Raw genomic sequence first — 16,935 nt, forward strand, 5'->3', positions numbered from 1 at the left:
CGGTGGGGTGACCCAGGGCCCCAGCGCCAGCCGGCGCCTGCGGCTCGGCCCCCGCCCCGGCCCCCGCTTCACCTCCTCACACCTCTTCCCAACCTCCCTCGCTTTCGGGTTTTCCCTTCTCCGCTCCCCCCCCCCCAACACCCCCCTACCCCCATCTCATGCCTGCCGGGAAACAGGACACCAAGGAACAGCAAACATAAAACATTGCATTTGGCACTTGTTTTTAAAGAAAAAGACTCAAAAATGCTGCATGGAAATGGATTCACACATCTCCCATCCCCGCCGGCCCAGCTGAAGCTCCGGGTCCCCCTTAGCTCCCAGCCCTGCTCCGGCCGGTCCCGGCACTCGCTGCTGCCCGTCGGTGCTCACGGCCGAGCCCATTTTGGGAACATTGCTGCAACCCCCGTGGCTGCCGCACCCGCCCGTCACCTCCCTTCATTACTTAATTTTAAATTTATTATTATTCCACCAGGGGACTCAGAGCATCATCAGGCCCGGCAGGATCGAAGCCAGTGCCGAGCATCACCACGGGCACGGATGGCGGTTCTGGCCCCGACCTCGCTTTGAGCATGGGCTTGAGCAGCGCCATATCAGGTTTATCTATTTAATTCCCTTGGACCAAATTTAGCTCCCTGTTACAGGAAGCAATGCAGTGGCGGATGAGGAGGCAGCTGAGCAACACCTCCTCCCCAGCACACGTTTAATGCCAAGAAAAATGGGGCTGTGGAGCTGTATTTTGGTGCCCTTTGGGGCTTGGTTTTTATTTGGCTAAATAAAAACCACGCGCTCGGTCCCAAGCCTCCTTCATCCCTCATCGGCCACCTCGGGGCTGGAAAAGCCCCTCGTGGCTGGATTTCGGCAGGCTGGGGGCAGATGTGTGACGCCAGGATGCAGCACCTTCCCAGTACCCACGCAGGCAAGGCAAGAGACAAGGAAACTCACCCAGAATCCCCCCCCTTTGCCGACATCCCCAGGACCCTCCGCTAGGCGAGATGCCCCCCCACCCCGAGCCCCGGCACCCTGATCCGTGCCAGGGGAGCAGGGATGGGGGAGTGTGTGACCCCGCGCCCGGTAGGTGCCCGCCGACCCTCCGCCTCCGCTGCTTTGTGCACAACACTGCCTCGAAACTGCAGATGCTCTTGGCTGAACTGAAAGGAAATTTTGGGGTTATTTTTTTTTTTTTTTTTTTAAATCTGGGCTCGCCGGGCCAGTCCATGCCTGAATGCAGCGAAACTCAAGAGACGGGACCACCGGCCCCCAAGCCCCGGGCGGGACAGGCAACTCCTCCCCAAAGGGTTTTTGGTCGTACACACCCGCGTGATATTCAAGATTCATTCGTATCCTCATCCAGAAACAGGGTTTGCCCGCGGTGCTCCGGTGAACCCTCCGTTGTCAGCACTCTCCTGCCGCATCCCCCCCAACCCTCCCCATGCTTCTTCATCATCGTCGATTTTTCACCTTTTTTTTCCCCCCCTTAGCATGGATGTAATAAATGACAACACAAATTCCAAGTCTAATGATATGTTCACAAGGACAATCTACACATTCACAAAATTAAAACAGGAGAGAGAGAGAAAGAGAGAGGAGAGGAGAGAGAGGAGAAAGGATGCAAGCTATCGCTGAGGCTCCCTGCAAGCCCCGACCTCGCCGCTGGACCCGCAGCAGTTGTTCTCCCGGCCAGCGTCCCCGTCGCGACGCCTTCTAGATTGTGGAGGTTCGGTCAACACCATCTGCAAGCGGGAAGGGAGAGTTAGAAGCAGCCCTGGCAAGCAGCCGCTCACGTTGCACTGGTAACCCACCCCGAGGTGGAGGGCATGGACCCCCCCAGAGCACCCCAACCCACGACCCCTGTGGCAAGGTGGTAGCATGGAGACACCCTCCCCATCTCCCCAAGGGTCTGCAAAAGGATTTTGGGGTGTCCGGACTCTGCCGGTGCCTGTGTGCTCTGTCCGCAGCCCCTCCAAGTCGCTGTCGCAACACCGGTCCAGGCCTTCTGCCACAACCCCACAGCACCTTCCCCGGGAGCAGAGGGGGTTTCTCGGCAGCCCGGATGCCGCAAGGTGAATGTGAGTCTGGGACCGCCCCCACAGCAGGACAAGTTCATGACCCACTGCCCAGGAGCGGGTGGACGGGGATGAAGCCGCTCCTGGGGGGCTGCCTTGCCCTGCAGCTAACCCAGCCCTGCAATGCCCACACTGCAGAGGATGCAAAATTTTCCTTCATCAGAGGACCACATCAGGAACCGCCCCCAAGGGGTTGTTTCCATCTCCCCAGAGCCCCCTGTCCCCAGCACCCACAGCCCTGAGCCCAGGAGCTCGGGGTCCACAACCCAGCCCAAAGCCACACAAATGACTCTGCTGCCGGCAGCCCCCTCTCCTCCATCCCCCTGGGCACCAGCACCTCTTACGGGGCCAGAAATCTACACCCAACAGCATTTCCAACCCTCCAGCCCTCCTGTGGCCCCGATCACCCCCCCGTCCCTCATCCCAAACCCCCATCCCCGGGATGGAGTGTGGCTGGGGGGCAGCTCCTGGGGCGGCCCCCAAACAGAGCACTCCCTGTTACACTACCCAGGGCATCGTGGCCGCCTCCCTCCTTAAGACTAAAAACAAACAGGTTTGTTACACCTTTTTTTTTTTCTCCCCCGAAGGTTTATTTTTTTAAGAGCTATTTATAGCACGACCAGTTTCGAGAGGCTCGGGGTATGCGACCTGGAAAAAATAACTTGGAGGAACAGTACCCTGCAGAGGAACAAGACAGCTAAGCCTCGCCTGGGCACATGCCGGGGAAACGCTTCGGGTGACAGAAGTGTCCTTGTTTTCCCGGCTGAGGATGCTGCCATGGTGCTTCCAGGGCCCTGCTGCCTCTTACAGTCCTTGCTCTCGCGTCCCTCTCCAGGGGACAGGCTGTCGCGTCGCTGCGGGGAGCCGTGCTGGTGGTGGGAACCCGGTGGCATTCATCCTCCCCAAGGGCTCCCGTCCTCAACTGTCCGACGCAGTCCGGGGATTGCCGGGGCCAAGACCCGAGCTGGTTATTTGGGAGGGTCTGGGCAATGCAGGCGGCCGCGCTCGTCCCATCGCCGGGGAGTCATCATTCGTGCTCGGGGGTCCGGTGCATCGGTGAGGGGCACTGGGCACTTCTGGTGCCGGACCTTTTTGCTGTGCCGGCCTCTCCATCATGCTGCTGCTGCCTTTTCCACCTTCCCTGCCCATTTCTTCACCTGGTCCTCCTCCCTCCCCATGCCCGCTATCTGCCCACCCGGGCTGGCCCCCGCAGCTGCCCCGGGCCTGGGCGAGGAGCCGCCAGTGCCACTGGCACAGCGCCCTGCAGCCCGCGGCATGGTTTTAGCCCCGGGCCTCGGGGCTCCTGCACCCCCCGGCCAAACGAGGGACGCCGGTGGCAGAAGGGTAAAATGCTCCAAAGCCTGTGAACCGTTCGAGTGCTCCAGTGGCAAGGGCTTTATCGAGAACTAACAACAAACCAGTGAGCTAATACTAATTATTATTAGCAAGCTAACTAGTGGCTAATAAGCACGGACTCCACTAGTGCTGGGTGTAATCCTTGTGTTTGGTTTTACCCCTCTGCCGCGGCTACCTCGCCAAGAGAAGCCAATGTCCCCGTCCGACCCCCATCGGGAGCATCCCCGGGAGCATCCCCGCATCCAGCCCTTGCCGCCATCCCATCCCCTCACAGCCACAGCCTGTCCCAGCTTTTGGGGGGCGTGGGGCAGGGGCAGGTGCTGGGGGGCTCAGCGGAGGCGGTGTGGACGTGCTGGAAGAGCCCGAGGAGGAGGGAGTGCTCACCGCTGAGTGCGTGCTCCGTCATGCTCAGGCACAGGGACTCCAGCCTGTTGTTGATGTCAGGTTCAGTCACCGGCACCTGGAACTCTGCAGGGAGAAAAGGACAGGAGACCTTGGTCAGGGGACCTGGTGGGGACCCTGTCTGCCTGCTCTGCACCCCCTGCCCGCTCTGCTACTGCCGGAGTGGGTGCACATGGGGTAGAAAACCACCCAAAAGATGCCCCCAGGGGGGGTCTGACCGCATGGCCGGCTCTGGCAGTGCTTCGCTTCCCGGTGCAATCACCTCTGGCAAGAGACCCTTGCAAAAATAGTCATCGCTCCCGGTTCGGTAAGGGGTAAATCTCAGGAAATTCAGTGGCATTGCAGCAGGAGGTGGATGGAAATGAGGGGTTCAGGCACTGGTTAGAGATGCTGGGAGGGGAGCTGGGGTAAGAGTGGGACTGCTGCCTGGGGAGAAGGCAGCCCCAGGCTCTCCCCTTTGCTCAGACCTAGCAAAAATCCTTGATACGTGCAAAACCTTCAAGCAGCCCCGGGAAGCAGCAGGGCTGAGAGCTGCCCGTGCAGGCAGTGTGCAGGCAGGGTTAGCGCTCAGACATGGGATGGCAGCACAGGCCGGCAGAGCTGCCATCTGGTTTTCTGTGCTGGCTTGGCCGCTGCTCGGTTGCCCACGGCCCCGCTGCCCCATCTCTGGGGAGGTGAGCACAAAAAAAGTGGGGGGGACAAAGTTTGCTGTGCTGCAATGCCCTGGCCTGATCCATACAGCACAAAAATGCCCTCCCCTTTGCAGAAAAAAGCTTTGCAAGTAAGCTTTTACTGCTGATGGCTGGCGTCTCCGGCTTGCCACCAGCTTGCAGGAACATGGGACGAGGTCCAGGAGGGTTGAGGTTCCCGCAGCCCGACGAAAAGTGTTTCGGGAGCCCAGCCTCACATTATTGCTTATTTTCCTTGCAATTCGGTCCGCATCTTTGGCTCCCTGAGCCTCCTACGCCCTCATTCACCGCAGGCTAACACACAAAAAGAAAACTGTTTATTCTCCTTCAGTGCCTGCAGAAATGTGCCCTTGTCCTGGTGTTTAATCAATACCCGAGAACAGACGCTGCTTTTGCTGTACAGGACATTTGCCGCCTAAATTATGCAGTTAAAACACCGCAGGCGTGTGATGTGAGGGGAGCTGCCACGCTGAAGCCATAGCAGAAGCTCACAGATGAGGTTTATTTTACTGGCGGGGATATGACTCCCTGTCCTGAGGTATAAATTGTTCTGGTAAGTGTGTTGGTAAGAAAAGACACACTTAACGGCTAATGAAGGGATACACAGAGAAAAAGGCATGAATGTCCTAACGGGAAGGATGCTCCAGGGTCAGGGTCCAGGTTCAGCAGGAACCCCCATGAATCAGAGGATGCTCCTATATACAGGACCATTTTTGCAGTGTTCAGGAAGGAAGCACCGACACAGCACCGCTTCCCTTCAAGTGCATTGTGAAAAGAATTTCCCTTGAGTGCACAAAGGCAGTCCCTCCGCACCAGCTGCCCGTGTCCATGCGTGAGCAAAAACGGTGATGGAAGAGCTGCCATCTTCCCCACCTGACACTAAGCCCCTCAGAAGCAAGCGAAGGCACCAGCCCATGTATATATATAGGGCCGAGATGTTATATATAGGGTCAAAATCCCTCCAGTGATGTCTCTGCTTGAATCAACCCAGTAATCTAGCGTCAAAGATACCCCGCTTGGGCTGCGACAGCCGGCGCTGCGAGCGGGGCTACAAGGCGAGGATCACCGCTGTGGCTCCTTTCCCGCAGCCTCTCCTCGTCCCACCAGGCTGTGGGTAAGTGAAAAAGGAAATGCCTTCTTCCTACCTGGCTGCTGAAACATCAGCATGGTCTGCGGGGAGGTGTGGACCGGCAGCGAGCGTGTCCTTTGCACCGAGCTGTGGCTCCGGCTGGGCATGCTGTTGCTGCCCCCGGGGTTGGCAAACCAGAGGTTCTGTGGGAAGCAAACAAAAAAGGGGTGCAGGATGTAAAATGGAGGACTCTGTGCCATGTATTTATAACCCCCCTGAGCTCATCTCTCCCCTCTCCGCCTCCCGGTTTGCCTCGCTCCTGCCAGTCCCTTTTCTGCACCCAGCTGCATGGAGGAGAATAAGTTGCTCTGGTTTGCTTGGCTTGAACTAAAGAAGGAAAAAAAAAGAAGGGATCCAGGCAGGTTAGAGGAGAAAAGGCACAGGAAGCTTATAGGGAAGGGATGGAAAAGCTGGAGACACTGGGAATGGTGACCAACCTGTCTGCCTTGCTTGAGGATGGCGGGGCTGGCGGCGGGGCTGCGCTGGGGGGTGCCCAGCAGCCCACTGGGGCCCAGCAGCCCCAGCCGGGCAGTGGGGAGGTTGCGGGAGGGGATCTGGAACTGGCGGGGGTTTCGCCGGCCCAGTCCTGCCCCTGCAGATCCGGCTGTCGGTAAGGAGTTCGACTGGCCAAAGCCTCGGCTGCGGAGAGAAAAAGCACCAAGGGTGAGAAAATGGCCCCTTCAAGGGGACGGTGCTGCAGATGCAGGGGTGAGCGGCTGGTTTGGTGCGCTCAGACCAACAGCCAAACGTCCCGAGGGCGCCCCTGCGTCGTTGCGAAGCGCCGGATGGATGCTCGTCACCCCGCGCCCCGAACCGACGCTCGTCACCCCGCGCCCCGAACCGACGCTCGTCACCCCGCGCCCCGAACTGATGCTCGTCACCCCGCGCCCCGAACCGACGCTCGTCACCCCGCGCCATGAACTGATGCTCGTCACCCCGCGCCCCGAACCGACGCTCGTCACCCCGCGCCCCGAACCGACGCTCGCCACCCCGCGCCCCGAACCGACGCTCGTCACCCCGCGCCCCGAACTGATGCTCGTCACCCCGCGCCCCGAACCGACGCTCGTCACCCCGCGCCATGAACTGATGCTCGTCACCCCGCGCCCCGAACCGACGCTCGTCACCCCGCGCCCCGAACCGACGCTCGTCACCCCGCGCCCCGAACCGACGCTCGCCACCCCGCGCCCCGAACTGATGCTCGTCACCCCGCGCCCCGAACCGACGCTCGTCACCCCGCGCCCCGAACCGACGCTCGCCACCCCGCGCCCCGAACTGACGCTCGCCACCCCGCGCCCCGAACCGACGCTCGCCACCCCGCGCCCCGAACCGACGCTCGTCACCCCGCGCCCCGAACCGACGCTCGTCACCCCGCGCCCCGAACCGACGCTCGCCACCCCGCGCCACGAACCGACGCTCGCCACCCCGCGCCCCGAACCGACGCTCGTCACCCCGCGCCCCGAACCGACGCTCGTCACCCCGCGCCCCGAACTGATGCTCGTCACCCCGCGCCCCGAACCGACGCTCGTCACCCCGCGCCCCGAACCGACGCTCGTCACCCCGCGCCCCGAACTGATGCTCGTCACCCCGCGCCCCGAACCGACGCTCGTCACCCTGCGCCATGAACTGATGCTCGTCACCCCGCGCCCCGAACCGACGCTCGTCACCCCGCGCCCCGAACCGACGCTCGCCACCCCGCGCCCCGAACCGACGCTCGTCACCCCGCGCCCCGAACTGATGCTCGTCACCCCGCGCCCCGAACCGACGCTCGTCACCCCGCGCCACGAACCGACGCTCGCCACCCCGCGCCCCGAACCGACGCTCGTCACCCCGCGCCCCGAACCGACGCTCGTCACCCCGCGCCCCGAACTGATGCTCGTCACTCCGCGCCCATCCCACGGCCACAGGTTCGCTGCAAGCTCTGCCCCTGCCCCGACCCTCCCACCCCGCTGAGGGTGGCCCTCCATCCCCCACGTGCAGCAAGAAGGAGGAGGTTTGGACACGCAACAGCAGCAGCCTTTCTTCTCCCCGTCTGCCAGTCGCCCTCCCCCGCTTCTGCAGGTCTCAGCTTCCGTTTTGTTATTTTTCTTTTTTAAGTTTATTTTACTCCCGCAATATGGACCTGTTCTTAAATGCAAGCTAAAATAACGCGGGTAATTCCCCAGGCACTGGAGCTAGCAGCGCCTGGTTTCTTGAGTTTTGACTTAAAACTCTTCGTGGCTTTGAGCTGTACAAAAGAGATCTCTTGTGTGTGGATTCTCTAGTGTCTGATAAAGGTTTAGCTTATGCTGTTGGGTTTTCTTTACTGGGAACACTTGAAGGACTGGACCTTTTCCCTCCCAGGAGGCTTACTTTTATGAACAAGGTCCTCTCTGAGACTTCCCAAGTTCTGGAAAACTTGGTTAAAATGACCTAACAAGTCCAAGATTTCCTAGGGAGGGGCTGAGCAAAAAGCACATTCTTGCAGAGGTGGGACTGATTCTGCACCCGCTCCCGTCTCTGCACTGCAAACCTTCATCCAGCTCCCTGTGGTCAGAGCAAAACCATCTGGACCCAAGACCATGCAGCCCAAATATCCTGAGATGCTGATCTCTGGACACGAAACCATCTTTACTCCTTGGAGGGGGGGATCAGACACGCCGGCATCCCTCCCCATGTGGATTTTTGCATTTAAAACCAGAGGAAGGACACAAAAATCATCAGATAATCCTTGGAAACACAGGCAGCGCAGGTCTCCTCACCCTGCAACATTGGCTTGGTGTCTCTGCCCAATTAGCTGGGCAGCAGGACTGCAACGCCATTACTGGGTTTAAGCACAGCCAAGGAGAGGAGCACTCTGCAAACCCACAGCTGCAGTTGCTTTTGCACTTCCCCATTCCCCCCTGCCTTTCTCCAGCACTTAATCACCCTTGCAGATGTTTCAGCTCATCTTCCTCCCAGCCCTCATCTCTCCTGCTTGTGCGGGTGGCTGCAAACATGCTTCAGACGACTTGAGCACACTGGGATCCCCAAACCGGATGAATTTACTAGGCAGGAGTACGACAGGGTTCCTTTAAACCCCGTCCAAAAAACGTTCTTGCCATTAAATCCCCATGAGAAAAGCAGGACTGGCCACATGCTCCTTCCTCACCCACAGCTTCCCAGGAGCAGAGGAAACGCGCAATGCAAACCACCCAAAAGCAGCGAGGAAACTGGAGACCATCCTGAGCAGCCGTTTCGAGCTGGCAGCCCCACCTCGTGCCGGGGGTCAGCCTGGGTGTGCAGCTAAACTGCTGTGCCAGTGACGGCCCAGACCAAATGGGTCCATCAAAAACCTTTGCTCTTGTCTATTCTGCTTCTGATCCTGCTGCGAGCATTGAAGCTGCTTGGTTTTTTCCATTCTAAAATACATCATTTCATTCCGCTGGGGAACACTCTGGTTCTGCACTCATTCCTTCTGAACTCACAGCGTGGCTGTCCCAATGCTCCCACTTATCTCCAAAACACTTTGTTTTTGAGAAAAAAAAGAGAACTTGCACAAGATTGCAATAAAATAGACTTAGCAGAATGAAACAAAAGGCTGATGTTATTGTTAAAACTGATCTAAAAATATCTCTTCTTGCTGTAACCCCAACGCTTTCTAGGATCACCCAAAATCCAGCACCACCTTGGAAGCGAGCAAACAAGGTGTTCACAACACAGCCCTACCCAGCTTTCTGACCGCAGCCCCCCCGGCTCTGCACCGTCTGCGGGCTTCAAGCCTTTTTTTGCCAGTTGATGGCTTTTTGGTGAAACTCCAGCACTGATGTAACATGCAAGGGGCAGCAGCAGAGGCTGCCCAGTGCCGGGGATACGCTGCACACCTGGGAAGCGCCGAGTTCAGAGCCAGAGAGACGTGGTGGGAATCGGTGGGGTAGACGCCGACCACACAGGCAAGCAAACTAACTGCTGCTTTCCCTTCCCAGCCAACGCCTGGCGTTTTATTGCCGAAGCTTTTCCAACCCTCCTCCCTCCTGAAATGCGGCTCTGAACCTGGCAGGATCCATCCCTCCCTGCTGGGAGACATCGGTTCCTCTCGAGATGCTCTGGCCAGGCTCCCCCAGCTGCCGCATCCATCCCTCCCCAAAAGCCAGCATACCTCCTCTGCTGCCGATAGCCTGACAGCTCCAGGAGGGATTTCCGAGGGAAAGACCGAAAGAGTTTCTGCACCTGCTGTTTCCATGACAGCAGCCGCTTCTTCTGGATCTCTGTAAACGCCTGTCCCCCCCAAAAAAAAAAAAACAAAGAAGAAAAATAGGAAACGTGAGTATTTTCCTGGACAAAGCGAGCAGGGATGCATGTGCGGGTGTGTGTGTAAGGAAAAGCAGCTGGAGCAGGCAGTGGCGTGAGCTGAGCCCCATGAGCAAGTCCAGAGGGAAACCCTGGTTTCTCTCGAGGATTTACTCACCTCTGGTAGAGAAAATGCTCCAGCAGCATCCTCTGTGTCCCAGAGTGATGGCCAGTCTCTATCCCCGAGGCTGCCAACCCCCCTGGGCAGAGCAGGGCTTCCCCAAAGCTTCCTCCTAGCCCCCAGACCCACTGCTCGTGCTGCAGCACAGGCACCCAGCTGCCCGCTTGCTGCCGGGGTGTGAGCGCAGCTCCCCGCAGGGTCCCCGCCGGGTGGTGACACTTGTCACCTGGACGTGGCTCTAGAGAACACTGCCAGGGTGGGAAAAAGCTGGGCTTTGGAAAGCAGAGATGCTCGTGGCATCCTGCATCCTACTCTCCTTCTCAGGGCTGGGCAGAGTTCAGCTCTGTTCCTGGCGCCGACAGCCTCTGCGGGAGGTCACCCGGGGTGAGCCCCGCCACCCGCTCGGGCTCCCTGCGAAGGTCACCCACGCAGGGGACAGACCTCCCGAAATGCCCCAGACGTCCAGGCAGGCGGTGTGGGTTACGGGGACATCCATGTGCCCACCACAGCTAACTTTAGACACCCGAGGTCTCCGTGCTGCCGGCGGAGAGGAGCAGAGGTCTCTGGAGGACAATTTGGAGGCTAATTAGCACCTGACTTGATTGCTCCAAACCACTCTCCAGAGCAGATGCTCTCTCCTGGCGCTGATTACGCTGGAGCCGACACAGACGGTGGTCCTGGGACACCGGCTGGTAGCGGTGGGGTGACACTGCGTCACCACGTCTGTCCCAGGCGCTCCTGGAAAATGAGCCCCTCTGCAGCTCTGTGTCTTCCTGGCTTTGCTCTCCAGCCTTGGGCATCTGCTGCCACCATCCTCGTGCCTCTCTTCACGCCTCTGCTCCACCAGCAATGCCCTGCTCAGCCATCCAGAAAGTCCAGGCACCATTTCCAGGCTCTGATGCTCACTGAGAGGGGATCAACTGGGAGCAGACATGCTCTCCCCTCCAGCCCCAGCAGCTATTTGCCACTGCCCGTGTCTGTGTAAAGCACCAAGAAGACCATACCTATGGCTCTAAACCTGTTTTGCAGCAAACCCAAACAGCGGGTGCCACCACCCCATATTTCATGGGGCCAAATGTCAGCTGACACCGCAGGCGCTGCCAGCAAAATGCACTGAAATCCCCACTGTGATCAACAGAGGTGTCTGGGAGCACAGTCCAAAAAATATGTTGAAGCACTCACATTTTGCCCAGTATCCAACTATTTCATCCCAATTCAAGATCCCCCGTGCTCGGCCCTGCAGAGATGCGTGGATCAAACCTTTGCTCAAGCGTGGCTCGGACACTGGCTTCAGCTGCGAGGCAAGGGGCTGTGAGCCGCCTCTCCTCTTCCACGTGGCATGCAGCACATTTTGGGGTTTGCAGCCACCAGCCCTCTCCAGAGGAGATTCTTCTGTGCTTTGACAGCATGTTTTTTTATAAACAAATAACTGAGAAACGCTTAAAGCCTGCAGCTCCTATGAGAGGGTGTGCAATGTTCCCCCGACCGCTGCCATATGGGCAGGTGATGAGAAGCAGCTTGTCTTCCAGGTGCAGCCGGCATGGGTATGAAACGCTGCTGGACACCGGGGTCGCCGGCCGTCCCTCCCTGCCACGAGCAGGAGCATGCCGGAGCCCTGCGGCACAGCCTTGGCCATCCCAAGCCATCACCTGGCAAAGGCAGCTCTGCTGGGAGCAGAAACAGATGCCCCCGTTGCAAAATCCCAAGACCACATGCTGCGAAACAGGAGGCAGCCAAGGGATCGCCGGGTCTGTCTGCACGTTTATCCCAGGATTTTTGCTTTCATCCAGCTGCTGATCAGACTGTCACGAGCCAGATGAATTTCCCAGCTCCAGGTCTTGGCAATTAAGCAAGCGTGGGGGGAAGCAACATTTCCATGCACCACGTTGGAGCCACCGCCCGCTCCAGCCCTGTTCTGTCAGAATTACTATTAATACCCCCAAAAAATATTTGTGTTAGAAACCAAAAGGTTTACATAAACAGACACTTTGGAAACAGTTTCTAAGTGATGAGAACAACAGTTTGAGCTGATCTGTCACGACTCACCTCATGGATTAGACATTTGTCTATGAGCTGTAAATAGGAACTTATATTCTCTTCGTCGGGCCGGGAAACTAAAAGTTGTGTGCATACTGGAAAAAAAGAGAGAAGAGAAGAGAAGAGAAATGGGCATGGGGACACTGAGATGAGGTCCAGGGGGGTCCATGAACACCTTGGACATCCCGTTTCCCTTGTCCCACGGGTGAGTCTTCTCATGAGCAAGAAAAACACCCTTCCCCAATTCCTGCCGTGTCGTCCTATATTTAGGGGCAGATTTTGTTCTCTGTTACATTGGTGTAAATCCAGAGTGACACCATTGGAGTCACCAAAATTAGACCTGAGCAAATTAGGGGCACAGGATTACACCCTATTCCTAGGCAAGAGCCAGTGCTGGGAGAGCTGCTGCTCCCGTGGCTAAACTCTGTCCCCACTGCAAACGGATTCCCACCTTTCTCGATGGATTTTAACCTCTTCTGGAATTAATGCCGTAAAGGCAAGTGAAAATAAGCTCATGGATAAATGAGTCTCTCCTGTTATAACCCCCGGGCAGGGATCCCTTGCGGTCCAGGAGGACACCTTGTCCTGGCAAGCCTTGTGCCATATGTACAGCTTTGTGCGTGACGCAGGCATTTGTCATGGGCTGAATTCATCAGCGGGTTTAAAATGGGGCCAGAAACCCACATTTGTCTGTGCATGCAGTCAATTAGCTGGTGAGAAATTTTGCACCAAGTTTTTATATAGAAAAGATCTCATCTATTGTTTGCAAAAAAGGTCTGAAATAGGGACAGGGCTGATATTTCTTTGTGGCATCCCAATGGGTTTCCTTCCGTTCCTGGTCTCCTGTGCGAGCCTGTGGGTAAGGTTCCCCTCCCCTCTTCCCTAGCGAGATTATGCAGCCAGCACCGACACCTCAGGTGCCGCTGACGGGGGTTAGGACACATCCAAGCTCATACAAATTTGCTCCAAGAGCCCTGCATATGGCACAGGAGGTCGGTCCCTGCCCCACATCGCTCCTGTGCACCTCGCAGTATGTTAATCCTCATGCAAAGTCATGCGTCCCACATCAGGCATGGAATGGCACCTGAGTATTTTGGATGTCCTGCATCTAAGTTGGGGCTTAAAAAGGGGCTTGAACCCAGCTGATTTGCACTCAAGATGGGTCACGCCCAGCCCCTGAACCACTGCTACCCCCGAGCAAGCAGAGCAAGTCCAAGGCATGCTGCTGAAAACACCTCTGGACCGGCGGGATGCCCCCCAGGCTGTGAATGGGAAGGGAAAGGATGCTATCTGCCCCTGACCTGGGGCGGGGAGAGGATGCTATCCACCTCTGACCTGGGGTGGGCAGCCCATCTCATTGCTGCTTCTCCCAAAAATCACTGCCCTCCTCCCCACCCACACTCCTACCTCTTACCACAGCATGATGGAGCCTCAAAAAAATCATCGCCCCCAGGACTGCGGCTTGCAGGAGCTCGGGGGAAGGCTGCTGCCAGCACCGCCACCGCAGGCACCCTGCCCCGAAGCAGCTCTCCCTAGCGAGGATGCCAATAACAAGTGACAGCCACTCACCTTTCCCCATCACTCTGGTGAACTGTCCGGGCAGGTCGCCTTCGGGCAAAGGGGCCCCCCCTGACTCCCCCTCGCATCCCGGCAAATGGTGCTGCTGCATCCCCCCCGCGGCAGAGTCCTTGCAGTCAGAGCCTTGGCTGTCTGAGCTGATCAGGGAGGAAGGGTGATGCGAGTCCACGTCCCGGCCGTGCTCCTCCGTACTCGAGTTTTGGGAAGAGTAGGCTTTGATGGGGGTGAGAATCATTTGGTGTAGTTCCTGCAGCGGGACACGCAAGTTGCCACCTTCCAGGATGTCCTGCGGATTCAAGGAGAGAGAAGAGGCTTTGTCTCTGCAGGGACACCATGACCTCAGCTGCGAACCAGACCCCTACTGTTACCCCGAGAAAATCCCCAGCAAAGCCGATGGCCTCACTCCTGCCCCAGGATCCTGCTGCAGCCCATATTCAACAGCCGCGTTTCACTCACCGAGTCTGTTGCTTAGATCAGGGGAGTGGGGAGCTGCTGCAGGGACTGTGCCTGATTATCCAGGGATGTGCTCAGACCTGAATCCCCTGAGACAAACGTGCCCCGTCAACCACTGGGACCCAAATCCAGCAACAATCCAGCTTCGTCGTTTCCGGATTTCCACCAGGAAGATGCAAACCCCATGAGAGTGGCTGAGCCTGTGAGATGTCAATGCCCAGACCAGTGGGTATCTTGCTTCTTCCCCAGCAATCCCACAATGGTGACCTTTCAGCCCTATTTAATCTGAATTGTATTTTTTAATGTGGGTTTGTCTCCAGTTTCCAGCACTGCCTTCAGGCCTGGCTCTCCATTAACTGCTCTGCCCCAAAGATCCTGTGATAGCATCCTTATGCCCTGCAATGACCGTCATAAAGTCTAGGACCACGCTGGGATGCAGGGGCTCATCCTGCAGCAGAAGGGGAGACCACGAGGCTGCAGGTGAACTTATATCCCTATAGCAAAAACATGGAGCATGGAGACCCTGGGGGAGGTCCACCCAGGAGGGAGAGAATTTGGGTACACCCCCAGCTTTGCTCTTGGTTACAGTGGGGATCAAGAACTCCCTCTCTACGGTCAGATCTTCATCTCACTGATGGGAAATAACTGCATTCTGTTTTTAACATAGCCTGGACCAGAACAGCTCATCGCAAGCTCCTACAGGGTCTGGCTCGTGGGACACCGCTTGGAAAGAGGCAGCTTTTGGAGCGAGTCCTGGCTGCGCCTAGGGAAGAGACATAAAGTGGCCACACAGGCTGCATGCGAGCCAGCCGAAGCCCTGAAATGGTTGTTCACCCTAATTCCTGCTGCACCCCAGCTTGCTCTCAGATGTCTCAGCTCCACGTCTCTTGAAGACCTGGCATCAGTCTGCTGGGCACTGTTTTGGGGGGAAATAATCCTATTCTGCTAACTGGTGGAGAGGGGTGGAGCAGCTCTTTCCAAGAAAGCAGCAATCTTTAGCAGCGAGACACTGCCCAGAAAAATCAAGTCCCACACATGCTCTTGTTTAGCAAAAAGAAATTGGATGGGAAGCCTGGAAAACCAGAGACGTCTCCTCCCAAGTAAAGCAGCTCACAGGCAGCTCTGAGCCGCAGCAAAGTGGGACACGGTCACAGCCCCACAGCCCAAACCCACCCTGTGAGGGCTCAAAAGCAGTCCCTGCCACTTATCTCCTGTATTTTACAGCATGCATGGCTGGTTGTGTCAGCTGAACTGGGCTTAAGCTCCTGCGCCGCGCCAGTCAATCAATACCATATTTCAAAACCCAGGCGGAGAAGCGGGGGAAGAGGCTGTGCAATTGCCTGGAAAACGTATCACCAAAGCAAGCTCAATCCAGCGGGCTGTCTCTTGGATTTAATAGTTATTATTAATATACGGAGGTAAATACGGCTTTATTAGCTCCTGCCATACTCTGAGTACAATCCCATATTATAAATAAATAGTGAAGCAGTGAGCTAACGAAAACACCAATAAATAGCAACACACCACATAAGTATTTAAAAGCCCCTAGTGGGAGGCTCTGCAAGTTGCTGTTTGAAGACGGTGCAATTAAATATAATATAGTATTGCGATAATAAATAGCGAGAGGTTGGGTAAGCTGCTCCCAGCCAGTCTGCGCTGCTGGTGCTTCTCTGACAGCCACTGCTGCAGAATTTAAGCTTTTGTTGAAGGGACAAAGAAGTTTCTATTTGTTCTCCTTGGAAATTCAAGCTGTTGTTCAGGCACTGACGTGGGTGTCTGGGCTTTTTATCTGGGAACAGCTTGCCCATACGATGTGCCACAAAAGCACGGTGGGCCTTGACCTGACAGACACCGGGGAATCCTACCTCTTTTTGGGGACAGAGAGGTGGGGCAGGGCTCAGAGGTCCCTGTGAGGACTGCTGTGCATGGAGGCGTCGAGATGGGAGAGTTAATCGAGTGGCCGAGGGATAACCAGGGGCTAAAGGCTCTGCCCAGCCGGTGCAGCTAGAGCTGGTCCTGCACCACGGTTCAGCGGATGGGTGACCACCTTCCCATCAGTGTCGCTGGGGTGGTGCCCTCCATCACCTGGAGCTCAGGTGTTTCTGAGCACCCTGAGGCTGGGCAGGGCTTGTACCAGTGCTGCAGGTTATATCCATCCCAGCTGCTTGAGTGCCGGAGACGGATTAGGACCCACTCTGCAAAAGACAGCCCCAAATAAAACCTGCATCTGGTACAGAACTGTTTGAGACACCGTTTGGATGCGGTGAAGCCAGAAACAGATTTCTCTGCAAAAGATGCCAACAACTGAAGAGTAACTGAAGAGTTCTTCACCCCAGACTTAATTCCTGGCTTCTTGAAAAAGAGGAAATACAAAAGCAGTTGCCATTACTTACCCTTTCTAAAGATTTGAGCAGGTTTTGTCTTTCTTTTAGCTTTTGGATACTGATGACTATTTTGTGTCTTGCACCTTTGGTAACGTTCTGCAAAAACCAGCACAAAATGTGGCATTAACATTTCCACAGGACAGCCCGGTCAGCCCAAATCCTTCCTCCCCTAAACGAAAAGTGCTGCTATAAATTAATCACATTTCTGAGCGCAGGCATTACCAGGGGACATAGAAAATCACTTAGAGACTTGCTGAAGATAGAGATTTCCAGCTAGTCTGTCCCTCCCTGGTACATCACAAACAGTGAAAGCAAAGGTGCCGACCGGCCCTCGTCACTCCGAGGTTAATGCATACGTAAACCTGAAAGCGGGGACATTTTCAAAGGTTAACAAGGCAATTCACCACCAAAACCCCAC

General features: G+C 56.6%; 1 protein-coding gene across 5 annotated transcripts in view; it reads right to left on the reverse strand.

Moving 5' to 3' along the window:
• Positions 1-1,505: 1,505 nt before the first annotated feature.
• The window catches only part of SAMD4A (sterile alpha motif domain containing 4A), a 103,631-nt gene continuing 88,201 nt past the window's right edge, over positions 1,506-16,935 (reverse strand). For 2 of the 5 annotated variants that reach the window (XM_075104307.1, XM_075104305.1), the window contains 8 exons: positions 16,527-16,613; positions 13,672-13,966; positions 12,112-12,197; positions 9,754-9,872; positions 6,077-6,278; positions 5,656-5,782; positions 3,804-3,887; positions 1,506-1,730 (listed from right to left, as the gene is read on the reverse strand). In XM_075104307.1, the coding sequence (XP_074960408.1) occupies positions 1,702-1,730; positions 3,804-3,887; positions 5,656-5,782; positions 6,077-6,278; positions 9,754-9,872; positions 12,112-12,197; positions 13,672-13,966; positions 16,527-16,613 (1,029 nt within the window). In that variant the 3' untranslated portion in view covers positions 1,506-1,701. Of the gene's footprint in view, positions 1,731-2,639; positions 3,888-5,655; positions 5,783-6,076; positions 6,279-9,753; positions 9,873-12,111; positions 12,198-13,671; positions 13,967-16,526; positions 16,614-16,935 lie in introns of those variants that run through there. The other 3 variants (XM_075104306.1, XM_075104304.1, XR_012662392.1) reach the window with 2 other exon arrangements.

The sequence above is a fragment of the Phalacrocorax aristotelis genome, chromosome 9, assembly GCF_949628215.1.
Source record: "Phalacrocorax aristotelis chromosome 9, bGulAri2.1, whole genome shotgun sequence".
In the NCBI taxonomy this organism is placed as follows: Eukaryota; Metazoa; Chordata; class Aves; order Suliformes; family Phalacrocoracidae; genus Phalacrocorax; species Phalacrocorax aristotelis.